The sequence below is a fragment of the Pleurodeles waltl genome, chromosome 2_1, assembly GCF_031143425.1.
Source record: "Pleurodeles waltl isolate 20211129_DDA chromosome 2_1, aPleWal1.hap1.20221129, whole genome shotgun sequence".
Taxonomy (NCBI): Eukaryota; Metazoa; Chordata; class Amphibia; order Caudata; family Salamandridae; genus Pleurodeles; species Pleurodeles waltl.
In genome coordinates, this window is record NC_090438.1 from 733,090,841 (window position 1) to 733,107,091 (window position 16,251).

The following is a 16,251-nucleotide window of genomic DNA, read 5'->3' on the forward strand; positions in this document are numbered from 1 at the left end:
AGAGTGCTGACCGGATCGACACATTGCTCTCCTGTGGAGAGAAGAAACGACACACGCCGACCCGACTAAAGGAGAAACGACGCAAGGACTCGCTCATGAGTGAAATCGATGCATTGCAAGCCCTTTTTGACGCACACTCTCCCGTGTGGGGTTATTTTTGACGCACCCAAGGTACATTTTCACGCTAACAGTGTTAGCGTTGTGTTTAAAACTATATGAGGACTCTTTTTGGTTTTTAATTGATAACTTGACTTGTGTATGGTGGATTTTTGTCGTTTTGGTCTTGTTTTGTTTAGATAAATATTTTCTATTTTTCTAAACCTCTGTGGTGTCATTTTGTTGTCTTTAATTAAGTTACTGTATGTGTTGGTACAAATACTTTACACCTAGCACTCTGAAGTTAAGCCTACTGCTCGTGCCAAGCTACCAAGGCGGTGAACAGGGGTTAGCTGAGGGTGATTCTCTTTTCCCTGACTAGAGTGAGGGTCCTTGCTTGGACAGATGGTAACCTGACTGCCAACCTAAGACCCCATTTTTACAGGAGTGATTTATAGTTACTTTAGGACACACAGGATAGTTACCTGAGATAACTATTGCTGGTGAATTGCTGTGGTTTTGGTTGTTTAAGACGGTTTAAACTGGCATGTTAGCCTAACTACAATGTCACTTTGACCTTTGATATTTTTGGTGTATGTGTGTGTGTGTGTGCATATGTGTTTGTATCTTTTACCAAAAAAACAATACTTTTTTTATCTAAACTTAATAGTTTTATCTATATCCATGAAGTCATCCATTATTCCACATCCACCCAGCACTTCATCCATCCATGCACCCATATCTTAAATTTTTTCTACCCATTCCTAATCTTTCTCTAAACCCGCACCAATGCATTAATCTGTTTACCAACACTGATGTTTTTACACTCACTCGTTAATCTATCCAGCACACTTTCACACAACTATGAATTCATCCATTCATACCCATATTCGTGATCTTATTTTCAACTTGAGATAACTGGTTGAGTTCTGATGTTTACCAACTCTAAGTGCTGTAAGAGGTGGCCTGGGAAATATCACCACTGTCTAACAGATATAAACAAGCACTAGAAAAGCCAATAGGACTAGCTTTTTGGACCTATTGGCTGTGCCAATGCCTTTTGCAGATGTTGTGCATAAATGGCAAAAAGCTAAATGGTTTTTGCCGATGCTGTGCACCAATGAGAAAAAAAGAAGGTGCAAGAGAGCACTGTGTGCATGAGTGTGTATGCATCATGATGTTGCTGGTGGCTGTGCTATTCCATAGACGTGCACATGCATGATGACGTATGTGCACTCATGCACCACCATGCATGCACAGAACTAAGGAATGAAGTAGGAACCATTTTATTCCTTTCGTTTTAAACTTATAGGCCCAAAAAGGCAGAATATTTAACTGTGTGAAAGTTTTTTTGTGGTAAAAATGCAGTTGGGCAGCAAATAGCATCTGCTAGGCCCTCCAAAACACCTGAGCATAACATATTTTAGTTTTATGGGCGGCAAGAGCTGGAGGAGCAACCAAGGAGTGGGCACGGGGAGCAGCTGGGGGAGCAACAATGAAAAGGAGGCAGGGGCAAATAAAAAAATGAAAAAAACTGGAGTGGTGTAGAAGGAATTAACATGAAGTGAGTATGGTGAGTATTAAAAAGGGCAAACAGAACACAAGGGTGAGAACAAGTGGGGGAAAAGCGAGCAGCACAAAGTGCACTGGAAGGTTGATATATAGGTGTGGAGCAACAAATCAGGGAGAGAGAGAGCAAGAACACATATGAATTTTTATAGACTGCTGAAAAAAAAAAACTAGTTCACTCAACGTGAAGAGTGGACGGATGCACGTCATACAATCAAAAGGATGGAGGTTATGGTTCACAGGAGGGACAACACAAGAAGAAAATGGAAAGCCACCGAATAGGAAGCAAGCAAAGGAGAATGACAAGAAAGCCAACCAATTGGAAGCAATGTATAGGCCTTAAGTCCACTGTAAGATTTTGCTTTGTTTTTGGTATGGTCCACAAGAGGTCTTTCGCAATCAGACGCCTAAAAACTGTCTGTAGGAGATACCTAAAAATGGATGTGATTGCCTTGTGTTGAAGTGTTACAACTGTTGGAAGGCTGAACCTATTTGATGAAGGAAAGAGGCTTTTGCTTCTGTTGCAGTTCAAACCGTACCTACTTAGCTAGGGAGAGGAGCTTGTACTTTAGCTGACCCACGTGTACCTTGTCTGTGAGGGAGAGAAGCTTGCATTATTGCTACCTTGCAGTACCTGCTCTGCAACGGAAGGGATCTTTGTACTGTTGGTGACTAGTTATGAGGTTCCTCACTTCAAGTCCTTCTCCTGCAGACTGCTGCTCCCTCCCCATATTCTGAAGTACTCATCATCAGTCCTGATTTGTCCTATGGACTCTGTGCTTCACCTCACTGCTCCTTTCTGGTGCCTGCACAGCTCACCTCATTAATAGATACAACGGTTCATCTTTGGGATGCTTGGTTGAGTTTTTGTTCTGTACCAGCAGTGCACAAGTACTTTCTGGAATCGCACAATCTGGCACAAAAGGAGTTTTGCTCCGGGAGCAATTTGTTCAGAAAGGCCATATAATTACTTTTTCGGCAGGGGCTTACTTCACCAAATATCATAATTACTGCTTTATTATGGATCATTATAAAGCAGTAAAGATGATATTTGGTGATATTTTGAAGGCCCGTCCAAAATGATTTATTTGGTCATGTCTATATAATTTAAGTGTACTAAGAGAATGCTGCGTGAAACACAAATGCATAGAAACATGTTTCCGATGACGTCCCATGAGAATAAGAGTTGTCCCTGCGACAAGAGCATAGCATGGGGATCAGCTAAGTATGATGTCCTCGATCAGAAGACGGGAAAGTGCATGAGCTATATACAGGGCCTGATAAATACCGACACTGCTGGGTGACAAATGTACTGAGCTACACGTGCTGGGGGCACCATCTAATTGTGTAATCAGTTGTGTAATGCAACAGTGCAATAGGAGTGAAACCCTCAGCACTCAGAGTAATCTGGCACAAGAGGTAAAGTAATAAAATACTAAGCAGTCAACTTTCTGGACTCCATTACTTTGGAGGTTTGTGGGGGAGGACTCATGCAAATGTGGTGCGTTTTATAACACATTTTTCATTATACAACCTTGTCTAATCATTGGATGAATGGAGACTGAGGACCTCGCTGCATGGCAGAAAAAGAAAGAATGAATAAATGAATGAATGTATTATAAATAGTCGGATAGCAGAAGAGTGGATAGATGAAATATTTAAATAATGAATGACAATGCATAACGACTTTTAGCTATGTGGAGCAAATGGTCTTAATGCACACACCACTGTTGCATGTTATTGTTTTCATTTTAGCTTCTGAATTAAAACATCACCCTCCTCAAACACTACCACCAACAATCCTTGTGAAACATGCATTGTCTAAAATCTGTTAAACACAGTCCGCTGATTTACTGCCTCAAAAGGTTAAACCCAAAGCATTAAGCTTTGGCCTAAAACAGGAGAAAGAAAGATAATTAAGTAAGGGCCAAAGTGCACAACATGAAACCAGGAAACCTTACATTAATTCCAACTTCCACTTGACCACACCATGTGATCCTAGGCAATTACTTTTTCCACAGTGCTTCCTTTTCCTTCATCATCACATGAGAGCACTATGAAATACATTAGTCCTGGGAGTTCACTGCACAAAAACAAAAGACTGTAACTTTACTTAGTCTATAGTAACACCCTAAGCCATGTATGGGGTGAAAGACAACTCACTTTCCTCTTAGTTCACTAATAGCATTGTCCTCAGGGAAGTTGCAGTAGGTGCATGGATGTTGCTGAGTTTATGATTAGAATCACTTCTAACAATTGTCAACCAATGCAAATGCAAAGGTATAATTTTATATAATAAACTGAAATACTCTGTAAGTGTCACTGTTTAACCTGACAGTCTTGGGGTGGTCTTCCCCCAACTTTTTTGGGGCCTGATCTGTGCCAAGCTACCAGAGGGTGAGCGTAGGATAATCTAGGTTGTGCTGTGACTTACCCTGACTAGGATGGTGGTCCCTACATGGACACGGTGCATGCCTCTGCCAACTAGAGATCCAATTTCTAATGTTGGTGATCAAACAGTGAGGATAGGACTTCTGTTTGTGCAGTGCCATACAGTAGCTAAGCTTACACTACCCATCCACATTTGAGACCATTTCAAATTATTTTTCATGATTTGCAATATTGATCCATCCTATACATCATGTCTCTGGCTGGTTCTGCAAATGGAGCCATGGAGTTTGACTAGGCCAAGCTGGAAGATTATACAGTTACCAGTCGAAAAGCTTCTGCAAGGAGACTGAGGTACCTGCTCAAGGAGCCACCAAGGAGTTTCAAATGGCACTGAGGGCCTGGGCAGAGGCCCACTCCCAACAGAATGATGAGTTGGAGTGGCCTGGGAATGGCTCTTCTGAGGAGCTACCTGCAGCAGTTGAGGGGGACACCCCTGGATTTAAGCTCCCTGTGAGAGCAGGAATCATTGTCTCCAGGAGAGAAAAGGGAAACAAGGAAGTCTGGTGCCTGGATCAATGGCCCAGACAGCTGCCAAGGAGAGAAGCAAGCAGGGTGGGAAACTGGTCCCTGAAGTTCCTGCGGCGGAGGTTGATCAGTCCCTGAGGTGGAGTCCCCCGAGCCAACTGGGGAAGACTTTGCTGCCCTTGGTGACCTACCTGAGCTTGCCACCTGGCAGGTTGAGGGTGGGCCCACCAGAAAGGAATTCTGCCAAGCGCAGAAGGAGTGTGCCACTCTTGAAGATTTGAGGTGCTAGGCCTCAGCCCATGCAACAGGTGACGCCTCTGGGGATCACCTAATCTATTGAGAGAACGATCTCCTTTATATTGAGCCTAAGGTTCCTGGTGCAGAGGCAGCCCGTGTGCAGGTGGCCCCCCAATGCTACCAGATCTTTCTACTGGGTACTGCTCATGACATACCCATGTCAGGAAATTTAGGGCACAAAAAGACCGTTGACAGGCTTGTCTCTCACTTCTTTTGGCCCTGAATCAAGAAAGCCTCTGATGCATTGTGCAGGTCCTGTTCCACCTGCCAGGCAAGCACAAAGCTTCCCTCATCCCACTACCCATCGTTGGTACCCCTTTTGAAAGGGTGAACATAAACATCATTAGACCGTTGAACCCCAAGACAGCCCTAGGCAACAGGTTTGTCCTGGTCTTAGTGGACCATGCCACCATGCCTACTCTTAGGCAATCACTCTGCGGTCAGTGACTGCACCTGTGGTGGTGAGAGCTCTGAAGGGGATCTTTACCCATGTAGGGTTCTCTAAGGAGGCAGTGTCAGGCAGATGCACTAACTTCATGTCAGCGTACATGAAGTCCGTGTGGGATAAGTGTGGTGTGACTTACAAGATCACCACACTCTATCACCCCCAAACCAATGGTCTAGTTGAAAGATTCAACAAGTCCTTGAAGGGCATGATTATAGGCTTGACTGAGCCCATGAGGCGTAAATGGGACATCCTTGTACCATGCAATCTCTTTGTCTACATGGAAGTGCCACGGAAAGGAGTAGGACTCAGTCCCTTTGAACTCCTATATAGACACCATGTTAGGGGACCTCCTAACCTTGTTAAAGAGGGGTGGGACAAAGTTCCCAAAAAAAACCTCCAGGATGTGGTCACCTACATCCTGGCCCTTTGCAAGCAAGCGTAGAGTAAATCAAAATTATGAGCTACAAAAAATACATCTGAATGAATATTCCTCAACAATCATGTCACAATTTGTGTCAATAAACATAATTATGTATGTCACATAAATATTAAACTCTTAAATGCACGGCTAGGGCTAAATGTCTATCAGAATATAATATTTCAGGATAAGAGTTATTTCAGCAATACATATGTTTATTTGATCCATTTACAAAATACTAAAGGCATAAAACCTAATACAAAAATTACATTCACCTAACTCAATCATCCCACATTCACAACAAACTAAAACATCCATAAGATACAATACAAGAAAATGGATGATCCTACTAACATATAATTCTATTGACCACATAGATAGATACAAAAATATACATTCTATCATATATCACTAAAGGTTTTTGATTGATAGAGATCCAATGATGACGGTACCAGATCCTAGAATCAGATACAATGGGGACCTATGACCAAGTAAAGTGATAATGATGTAACAATCTCAAATGAGACACAATAGGAACCTATAGCCAAGCAGCCACATGCACCACTTCTGGAAGAAGGTGAAAAGCAACCTAGAGGCCAGCCAAGAGGTGATGAAACTCTGGTAGGACCAAAAGGCTACTCTGGTGGAGTTTCGGCCCGGGCTAAAGGTGAGTGTCATTGAACCAGTAGAACCCAGAGCTCTCCAGGACCGCTGGACTGTCCCATCTGAGATCAAAGAGAGGAAGGGGGAGGCTACCTACCTGGTGGACCACAAGACCCCTTGGATACCACTAAGATTGCTCTATGTGAACCGACTGCAGCCTCACTTCGGGAGGTCCAAATTGAGCATGCTCCTAGTGATAGATGAGGGAGTGGAAGTGGAGAGTGAACCTCTCCCTAACCTCCTCTCTGCACAGGAGCACAAAGGGTCAGTGGAGGGTGTCAGCCTCTCTACCACACCGACCCCAGAACAGCAAGGTGACTGTTACCACTTACTGGAACAGTTTTCCCTATTGTTATTACTCACCCCTAGGCTTACACATCTGTATGTCCTTGATATTGATATTGGATACAGTTCACATGTAAAGGACAGAACTTACAGACTGCCAAACAGGGTGAGAGCCAGCACCAAGTAGGAAGCCTCCAAGATGTTGGCTTTAGGGGTGATAGAGCCCTCTAATAGTCCCTGGTCCGGCCCTGTAGTGTTGGTACCAAAGGCTACCCCACCAGGTACAACACCAGAACTCCAGTTTTGCATGGACTACAGAGGAATCAACTGAGTCACCAGGACTGATGCACACCCCATCCCAGGATCTGATGAGCTCTTTGACATACTGGATGCTGCTAAATTCCTCAGTACTTTTGACTTGATGTCAGGGTAATGGCAGATCGCTCTGACTGAGGGGACTAAAGAGAGGCCAACATTCGCAACCCCAGAGGGCCATTACCAATTCCGGGTGATGTCATTTGGTTTGAAGAATGCCCCTGCTATCTTCCAACAATTGGTTAACAAGGTCCTGGATTGTAAGGAGGCTTTCTATGCCACCTACTTAGACCATGTTGCGGTCTACGGTTCCAGCTGGGAGGAACACCTGCATCACCTCTACAAGTTGCTTCATGCCCTGCAACAGGCAGGCCTGACAATCAAGTCAGCAAGTGCCAGACTGGGCAGGGTTCAGTGGTGTATTTGGGACATCTGGTAGGAGGAGGCAAAGTCCTGCTCCTCCTGGCTAAAACTGAAACTATCATGCCCTGGAAACCACATAAACCCAAACCAAAGTCAGAGCCTTCCTAGGCCTCACTGGATACTACAGAAGGTTTGTTAAGGGAAATGGCACCATTGTTGCCCCCTTAACTGAGCTGACTTCTAAGAAGCAGCCCAGATTGGTGAGCTGGGCAGAACTTTGTCACAAAGCATTGGGCACTCTCAAGGAAGCCATGTCCACAGCACCTGTTCTCAGGGCCCCTGCTTTCTCAATGGAATTAATTGTGCAAACAGTTGCTTCAGAGCATGGCTTAGGGGCAGTATTAGCACTGCTGAATAAGGAGTGTCTAGATCAAACAGTAGACTTCAATACTAGAAGGTTACTTCCACAGGAAAAGAGGTGTAGTGCCATTGGAAGAAAGTTTTTGCTGTGTTCTGGGCACTGAAGACGTTGAGACCATACCTGTTTGGGACTCATTTCCAGGTTCAGATAGACCACTGACCCCTCAGATGGCTCATGCAGATGAGGGGTGAAAATCCCAAACTGATTAAGTGGTCCATCTCCCTACAGGGAATGGACTTTATACTAGAAGACCGTACAGGGTCAGACCACGCCAAGGCTGGTGGTCTCTCCAGGTTTTTCCACTTTAATGAAGAGAACTCCCCAGGGGTTGAGTACCTCTCCCCAATTTCAGCAGGGGGTGGGAGGACACATGTTAGACCTGACAGCCTTTTTGCCAGCCTGCTCTATGCCGAGCTACCAGAGGGTGAGCACAGGATAATTTAGGTTGGGGTGTGCCTTATCCTGGATAAGATTGTGGTCCCCACTTGGATAGGGTCCATACATCAGGCAACTAGAGACCCAACTTCTAACACTCACACAATATTAAAAATATACTTTTTTTAATCGAAGACTCATGATCATGTATAAATTTAACTTTATCTACCCCTCTTTATACCTGAAGGTCATTGCTACTCATGACGACCTTGCAGGAGACAGGAACAATCCAAGTGCAAAAACAGATGGTTTTAAAGTGAAAGTAGTCTGACCGGTGCACTTTAAATCATTTACTCTACAATGTTTGTAAAGAGCTGAAGTGCTGCAGGCAAGAAATATGGCTGCCCCAGACTTTAGCAACAAAACCAAACCAAACCCCTCCAGCAGTACAAGGAGCCTGTACCCTGCCAGTCTACAGGGAAAACCCTCGTGGGCAGTCCAGTGAGTCCAGGTCTATACCAGCAATGTACAATTGTGTATCCATAGTATGGAGATGGTAAGAAGATGGAAATAGGGCGGGGGCTGACTAGTGACCAAAAGGCCCGGGTGGATTTTTTAATTTCACTCATGGAATTGGAGGAATTTGGTGACTGTGTTATTCTTTTAACAAGAAGTTTTGGCCAAATTCTGTCAATCGCCATGTATTAAAAACACATTGGTGGTCATTTCAACCTCGGCGGCCTTTTCACAAGACCGGCGAGGGACCGCCGTGCTGAAGACCGCCAGTGCTGGCAGTTTTCCACTCGCGAATTATGACTGCTGGCAGCCCTCCGTCCTTTCCGGACGGAGAGCTGCCACCAGCCATACTGGCGGTCGGCGGGGAAGTGGAGGTTGCTCCACCTCCACTGCCCCGTCAACAGAACACCGTGACGGAGTTCTGTTGACGGGGTGTTGGTGGCGGAGCAGCCCCCATGGATCCCGTCCCCTCCTGGAGGATCAACGGACCAGGTAGGTTAATTGTCCATTGGGGAAGGGGGGCAGGGGGTGTTGTGTGTTGTGTGCGTGCATGGAGGTGTGCGTGTGAGTATGTAGAGGGGGTGTGTGAGTGCGTGTATGCATGCGGGGTGTTGTGTGTTTGGAAATGTGTGCGTGTCTGTCTGTTTGTATGTCTGTATGGATGTGTGCGTGTATGTCTGAATGTGGGTGTGCGTGTATGACTGTATATGTGGCTGTTGGCATGTTTGTTGGTGTGTGTGCGGGTATGTGTGTTGGTGGTGTCTGTGTGCGTGTCGGGTGTGAGTCTGTATAGTGATGTTGGGAGTGGGGGTGGGGAGGGGGGTCCTGCCACCTTTGGGGTGGCAGGGAGGGTGGGGGTTTCGGGGAAGGACTCGGGTAGGGGTGGGGGGTGGGGGAGACCCCTATCAGTGCCAGGGAAGGAATTCCCTGGCACTGATAGTGCTTACCGCCATGGATTTCATGGCGGTTCCCAACCCCATGAAATCCATGGTGGTCAGCCAGGTCATGATACCGCCAGCGGTCTTGTGACGGCCGCCGGGCTGGAGACCCAAGTCTCCAGCCCAGCGGTCGTCTCCGCCCTGGCGGTCGGTTCGGAGAAGTGGCGGATGACCATGGCGGTAACCGCCATGGTCATGATTCCATTTTTTTTACTGCCAGCCTGTTGGCGGTAAGACTGCCGCTTCTCCACCAACCGTCAGGGTTGTAATGAGGGCCATTATTTTTAGAGCTTTCAGTAACTAAGGAAGAGCTAGGTAGACCGCTCAGCTAATTATAAAGCAAAATAAAAATTGTATTTAAAAGGTGAATTCATTCACTATGGAAAGACATAGCATGAGCACCTGTCCTTAGGAAGATTAAAAATGAAAATCAACATGTTGGGAATATGAATGTTGGGATGGGGGTTTGCGGTGTATTACAGGCCACCACCTCTGCATTCACTGAGAGGGCGTCACAAAATGTAGCCTTGCACATACATACTAATGAACCAGGAGGTTCTGAGGACCACCTGCCATGTGTATTTTGCAATATAATTAGTACATCAATAGCATCTCAAAAAATAGGTCAGACTACAAACATCAGTGTTCTTAAAAGCCAGTTTTGTTCATTTTAATAACTATATTGCATGTGTTTACATGAATATGTTACTAAAAAACAGGTATAAAGCTAGGAGCATATTAGAAGTGATGGAGCATGGCCGCTGCGTCAAAATTGGCAGCGTCACGCTGCATCACTTTTAAAATGCAGGGATGCCCGTATTTAAAAGAATACAGCGCATCCCTGTGTTTCTCCAGTCCCCCAGCGCTAAATTAGCTGCTGAGCGCCAACGCAGCCACCCTCGTGCCATTTCTTCTTGTTGCGCCATGCTAACACCAGATTTTAGTGCTGCCTCAGGTTTGCCAAATCCCGTAAATCTGGGGCAGCATCAAAATGCTCTGGGTGTTGCTGTGGAATGCCTACAGCAACACCCATTGCAAGGCCATTATACGCAAAGTGCAGTGTGTTAAGGAGCGTATTTACAAGGCAGCATTAAGCCACAAAAAGTGCACAGCACCACTTGAGCGTCACAAAAAAGTGACGCTTGGGTGGTGCTAGGGGCTTGTAAATATGCCCCCTAGTCATAATTAAAGATTGCAATTACTCACTATAATTTTTCTTTGAGGCTTGTTAAATTGGTCTAGAAGAAGATACGCTCCTCAGTTTTACATAAAGCTATGTGCTTTCAATCGCACAACGTCATTCATTTGCACCTTACTCTTAACCAACAGGGTATTTTGCTAGTTATGTTTTGATTTTGTGCTTTGTTTATTTTTTTTTGTCCTTTTTTCATGAAAATTATCAAGCAACGAAGCGTGCAAATGATACATTTGATCCGTGTGTGGGCTTGACCAATTTCTAGCATAAAGATATTGACTAAAAGAAAAAAATCAGTCCATTGGGATCAATGAATTTCATTGTGTTTTTCAGGACGATATCCTCAACAAAGCAAGGGCACCTACATCCCCATCCCTTTGGTTCAGGAATTGGAAGATGGCAAATGGGGAGCCAAGCTGTTGCGTAGTGAGCACAATTCTGTCAGCCTCTCCATCATGTCTGCTCCTGACTGCATTGTGGGGAAATTCCGAATGTATATTGCGGTGTTGACTCCCTTCGGGATCCTCAGAACAAACAGAAACGTTGATACAGACACATACATTCTCTTTAATCCCTGGTGCAAAGGTGAGTGCTGAAGATGATTGAATTTTTTGTATTTGTGACCTGTGCTATTAAACATTATGTTTCTCCTGGGTTCTGTATTGATAACAGGACGTTTCTGCTCATCCCAAGGTTCGCAGGCCAAGCAGCAAGTGAATATGTTACTTCCTCTTGGAATGTAAATTTCAGCATCAGTTTGTGTGATACTGCATTTATCTTGCTATATGTTTTTACAGCCAGTTATACATTCTTCTTTCCTGTTAGGGGACTTAATATTCATTTCCTCTGCACACAATGTTGAACAAAAAAAACTGTTATTTTTTGCAATAGACAGAGGTATATAATTATTTTTGTCTCAATTTAGGATGACATTGCAAACATATTCAAGGATGTTGAAAAGAACGCACAATTATTAACTATATACATATATAAAACCCTTGTGTTTTTGTAACAACAAATAGAAAGGAAGAAAATGGAGAAAGAAGGTGGCTAAGAAAAATAGGAGGACAGTGCCAAAATGAGAAAGCTCAGTTGAAATAGAATTTATAACATGGAGATAAAAAGACAGAAAGCATAGAGTAATGGAAGAAAGAGACAGGAGGTGGAATCACAGTAGTGATGCATATCCAGGCCACTGATTTATATTTTGGCAGATGGGATATCTGTTATCGTTGTGAGGGAGTAATCCCTATGCAAAACTCTAAATCAGGCCCTTGATATTCACAACTGTGGCATTTGGCAGTGCTGGCAGCTGGTACCCAAGAAAAGCTTTGGGCCCCTTCACTTATTTTTTATTTTTTGCAAGTTAAACACTGCTTAGCTGTGTTGCTTGAATGCGATTTTACCTTAAAAAATAAAAGACAAGAGGCGTCTGGAAAAGCAGCAAACATTTTATTTCATTTAACATTATGGCCTGGAGAGCATTTACAGAATTGAGTCTGAGGACTGTCTCTCAAAGTACATCAGTTCGGAACACATTTTATAGCATTCTTGGGGACCATAAAATGAGAACAGCCTCCCTGGAGTCATGAACATAAATTCTAGAGAGTGAATTCAGGTAGGCACCGACCTGGCATGGACATAAATGTGGGCCTGCAAGTTCTTGTCCAAATGTCCGGTCTGAAGAATGCGTGGTCACCTCGTGTGCTGTGTGTGTTGTGTCCTGATTGGCTGGGTGTACCTAGCTACATGCAGCATCTAACTTTATGGTGTTTTGGAATGTCCGTATCACTCTGGCCATTTATGCTTTTATTGGGGCCAATCTCTTGGGACTGTTGAGATGTAGCTGCCATCTGTGTGATCCTAATCTAAGGTCTGTGTGCGTGTTTGGTTATCGGAGAAATGTTATCCCTCATGAGACCTGCCAGTTATTAACCTTCAGGGCTGGGTTGCAGGACCTGCCTGACGAAATACCTTTGTGCTGGGATTGATGGAGAGTTCTTGATGGGAGAATCTAACAGTGGCAATGCGATTTTGTTTGAATATGAAAATGTATCGTTCATATACATAGATATCTTACTCTCATGCACATCAACAGCTGTTCACTAAAACAGCACCTGGAGTTCTTTTTCCTGGTTCTGCCCAAAATGACATGATTCTGTGACATCGCTGTTCCAAAGCAAAAACCTCATAGGATAAAGGTATGCTACTATTTAGCGGTAACTATTCTAAATGGCAGGTCATCTTGTGATTTCCATCAAGTACATGTTGTTCATACTACTCTGTAGTTAGGGCGTTTAAAATACTACTAATAAACAATTTATTTAGAATTCCTGGTTTGGAAACAGTGCCATGTTTATCCTTAAATTCAGAACCATTTCAGAACCCATTCTGGGTATTGCTTCCCAACTACTGTTGCACTGTGGTACATGTATGCCTTCCAAGAGGCTGAGAGCTGGATGAGAACTCTTCAGCAAATTTTATTAACCTGTGAACTATATGTATAATCCCAGCATTGCTGCTATGCTCCTTTCCATGCTTTCCTGCTTTTCCCAAAACAGGATCCTTTCCATGTGCCACTCTGGAGATTACTTCTGTCCTCTTGTTGCTTCCTGGAATATACATGCATTCTATTAGGCAGAGAGCTAGAAGAGGGACTGGTTTCTTTCTTTGGAAGTGGTGCTATGAACTGCAGCTATTGGGAGCTCCTTCTTTCTGCTCCAGTTGCCCGCATGTTTGAACATATCTTTGAGCCCCTGAGAAGAATCCTGATATCTGCTACTGCTTTAGAATTGTCCTTCTTTCCTGGGGCTCCCTTGTGCAGCAATCTCCTATATATGTTTCATCCTTGACTCACAATCTCTACTTGTTTTGTCTTCCTTTTCTATCCTGATGTCCAGCATTTCTGTCTTTTCCATGTTGTGCCTTTGACCACATACTCGCTGAGTTGACAGCAGCTCTCGTCTACCTTAAATGTAGTACTTTTGTCTGTAACCTTTTTTCTTTATATTTCTGTGCCAGTTTCTCCGTACCAATAGGGCATCATTTATTCTAGTGCCTGTTAGGCACATCTTTCAGGTTCTTGTTCTCAAGTCATATTCATATTTTCTCTATGCCAACAGGGAATTCCTTGTTTCAGTGCCTGTTCAGTACAGCCTACTTTCTCTCTAGCAACAAGCTCTAACTATGACTTTGCTATATAAACGTTGCTTTGAACGATCTGGGTTCTTTAAGCTATCTGGAGACCCCTTGTCACATACCAGTACCCCTTACCTTTTTTGAAAACGTGCTTGTCTCCAGTCTCTTTCTTTGTCTCTGCTTCCAGTCCTCTACTGTTTTGTGATCAAAGTTTCTTCTTACGAGCAGTCTGGTATTTTCCTTCTCTTTTTTAGTGCTAAGTATTACCTCTTGAATCAATTGTAGTTGCCTTCACTGACTAACGATCACAGACTTACTTGCTGTTTGAAATTAAATTAAATTAAATAGATTTGAAAAAGAGCACAAATACCCGAAGGTGTCAAGGTGCTAAAGACTCATTTGTTCAGAGGAGAGAAAAGACATAGCAAGATCTCTGTTCTGGGCATCTGCACAACCTCAGTTTATAATGTAAAGGGTCAGGTTTTCAGGGCTTTTCTAAAGGATGTATGACTCTTAAAACTGGTAACATGACGGAGAAGGAAGTTCTATAGCTTGGCTGTGGCCACTGAGAAGGCTCTACCTCCCCATCTTGCTTTCCGAAATTTGGGGACCACTACCAAATTTTGATGTGCCGAGCAAAGTTGTCTAGTAGGTACCTACCTCTGGAACATAGTTCTGAATGCTCCAGGACCTGATTGTGAACAATACACAAAGCTGTGTACATGATGCGGGTAACCAGTGCAGCTTGTTTAGTTTTGCCGAGACTGAATGCTATATGGGAAAGTCTGATATCAGTTTTGCTGCTGTATTTTGTACCGTTTGCAGCTTGGTTAATGCCTCCTTGATGATGTCAAGATAGCGCACATTGCAATAGTGCAACGCAAGAGTCTTGCTGTTAGAAACACATTAGAAAGAATTAGGAAACATACAATGATTGGTAAAAACTTACAGACTATTAGTATGGGGACTTTGTGTTGTCTTTTAACAAATATATTTAAATCACCTGCCTACCTGGATGACATTGAAAATACTGTGCACAGACTGTGATAAGTTGTTCACACTTGGTAGATGCAGATGGTGTCGCTGACACTGGAAAGATTAATGAGCTGGTTCTGTAACAGTTTTCTAAAATTGCTGGCTTGCTAACTGAGCAAATTATCTCTTACACTGCATGTGTCTTATCAACAAGGCCATCCGCCTTTAAAGTACGGCACAAACTGTGCCCACTTATGTTTCCACTAACAATAACATTGCCATTATTGACTTATTTTTATAGAATAAACAAAACATTGTCTTGCATTTCGAAATTTCTTATCAAAAGAAATTCACATGAGATGACTTGCTCTCTTTTTCTTTGGGCTGCTAATGGATTGTTGAAGAAGAATGACATACAGGTCAATGAGGTACACTCAGACACTGCATGCTGGGCAGGCCTCCAGAGGAGGAGAGGTGAGAGGTAAAGAAGAATGCTTAAATAGACTAGGATCAGAGGTTGCTTATTCACCTGGGGCAGCATCTGGAGTGCAGCAGTGTGGGAATCCACAGACCCTTGTAGACATGTGTTTGTGACTCAGAGATCCTTGAAACGAGTGCAGATACTTGCATCCATGCTTTGAAATGGACTGTCCAATTCTTCAACTAAGTCAGTGGATCTGGACTTGGCAAGCTCTTGCAGTAGTTATTTTATTAATTTTCTTTTTGCAAGCATAAGACACAAAAATAGAAAGAAGACAAAAAAGCACCCTGTCATCTAAACACATGGGTCATGTGTGTGGAATGAAAATTTGTAATAACAAAAGTACTGTGGTGATCGCATCGCGTTTGTTAATGTCTGTCTGCCAGAGGCACGGAATATCATGACATCATTGTAATGATGTCATGGTGTTCCGTGTTTCACAAAGACAGTTATCACTCTGTGCCCCTTTATGAGAAGACGTGTTATTTCTATCTTCGTGTTCAAATAAATAAAGAAATTACCTCATTTACTGTGTAAGCCTTACTTCAGTGGCGACGAGGATAAACTTGGAAGCTGACGACCTAATGTGGATCAGCCTAGGCGCTCCCGCACTCACAGGAGGTACCTCTGATTGAAGGAATCGGCCTGACTTTCCCAACAAATTTATTTTTATCTTCGCTTAGTGTGCATCCGGAATTTTACGTGAGTGTTTATTTACAATATCGCTCGTACAAAAGTAAACGTGGGGCACAGAGATTTAATCGCTGTGCGAGCGCTTGTTTGCTAATGGTAAAGAAACTGTACCTGTTCCTGTTCTTTCGACTCCTCATTACTAAAGCGGT

At 43.7% G+C, this 16,251-nt stretch overlaps 1 protein-coding gene across 1 annotated transcript in view; it reads left to right on the forward strand.

The window, feature by feature from the left end:
* F13A1 (coagulation factor XIII A chain) overlaps positions 1-16,251 on the forward strand; it is a 536,045-nt gene that overhangs the window by 124,126 nt on the left and 395,668 nt on the right. The window contains exon 4 of the mRNA XM_069217374.1: positions 11,149-11,400. Coding sequence (XP_069073475.1) covers positions 11,149-11,400 — 252 coding nt within the window. The remainder of the gene's footprint in view (positions 1-11,148; positions 11,401-16,251) is intronic.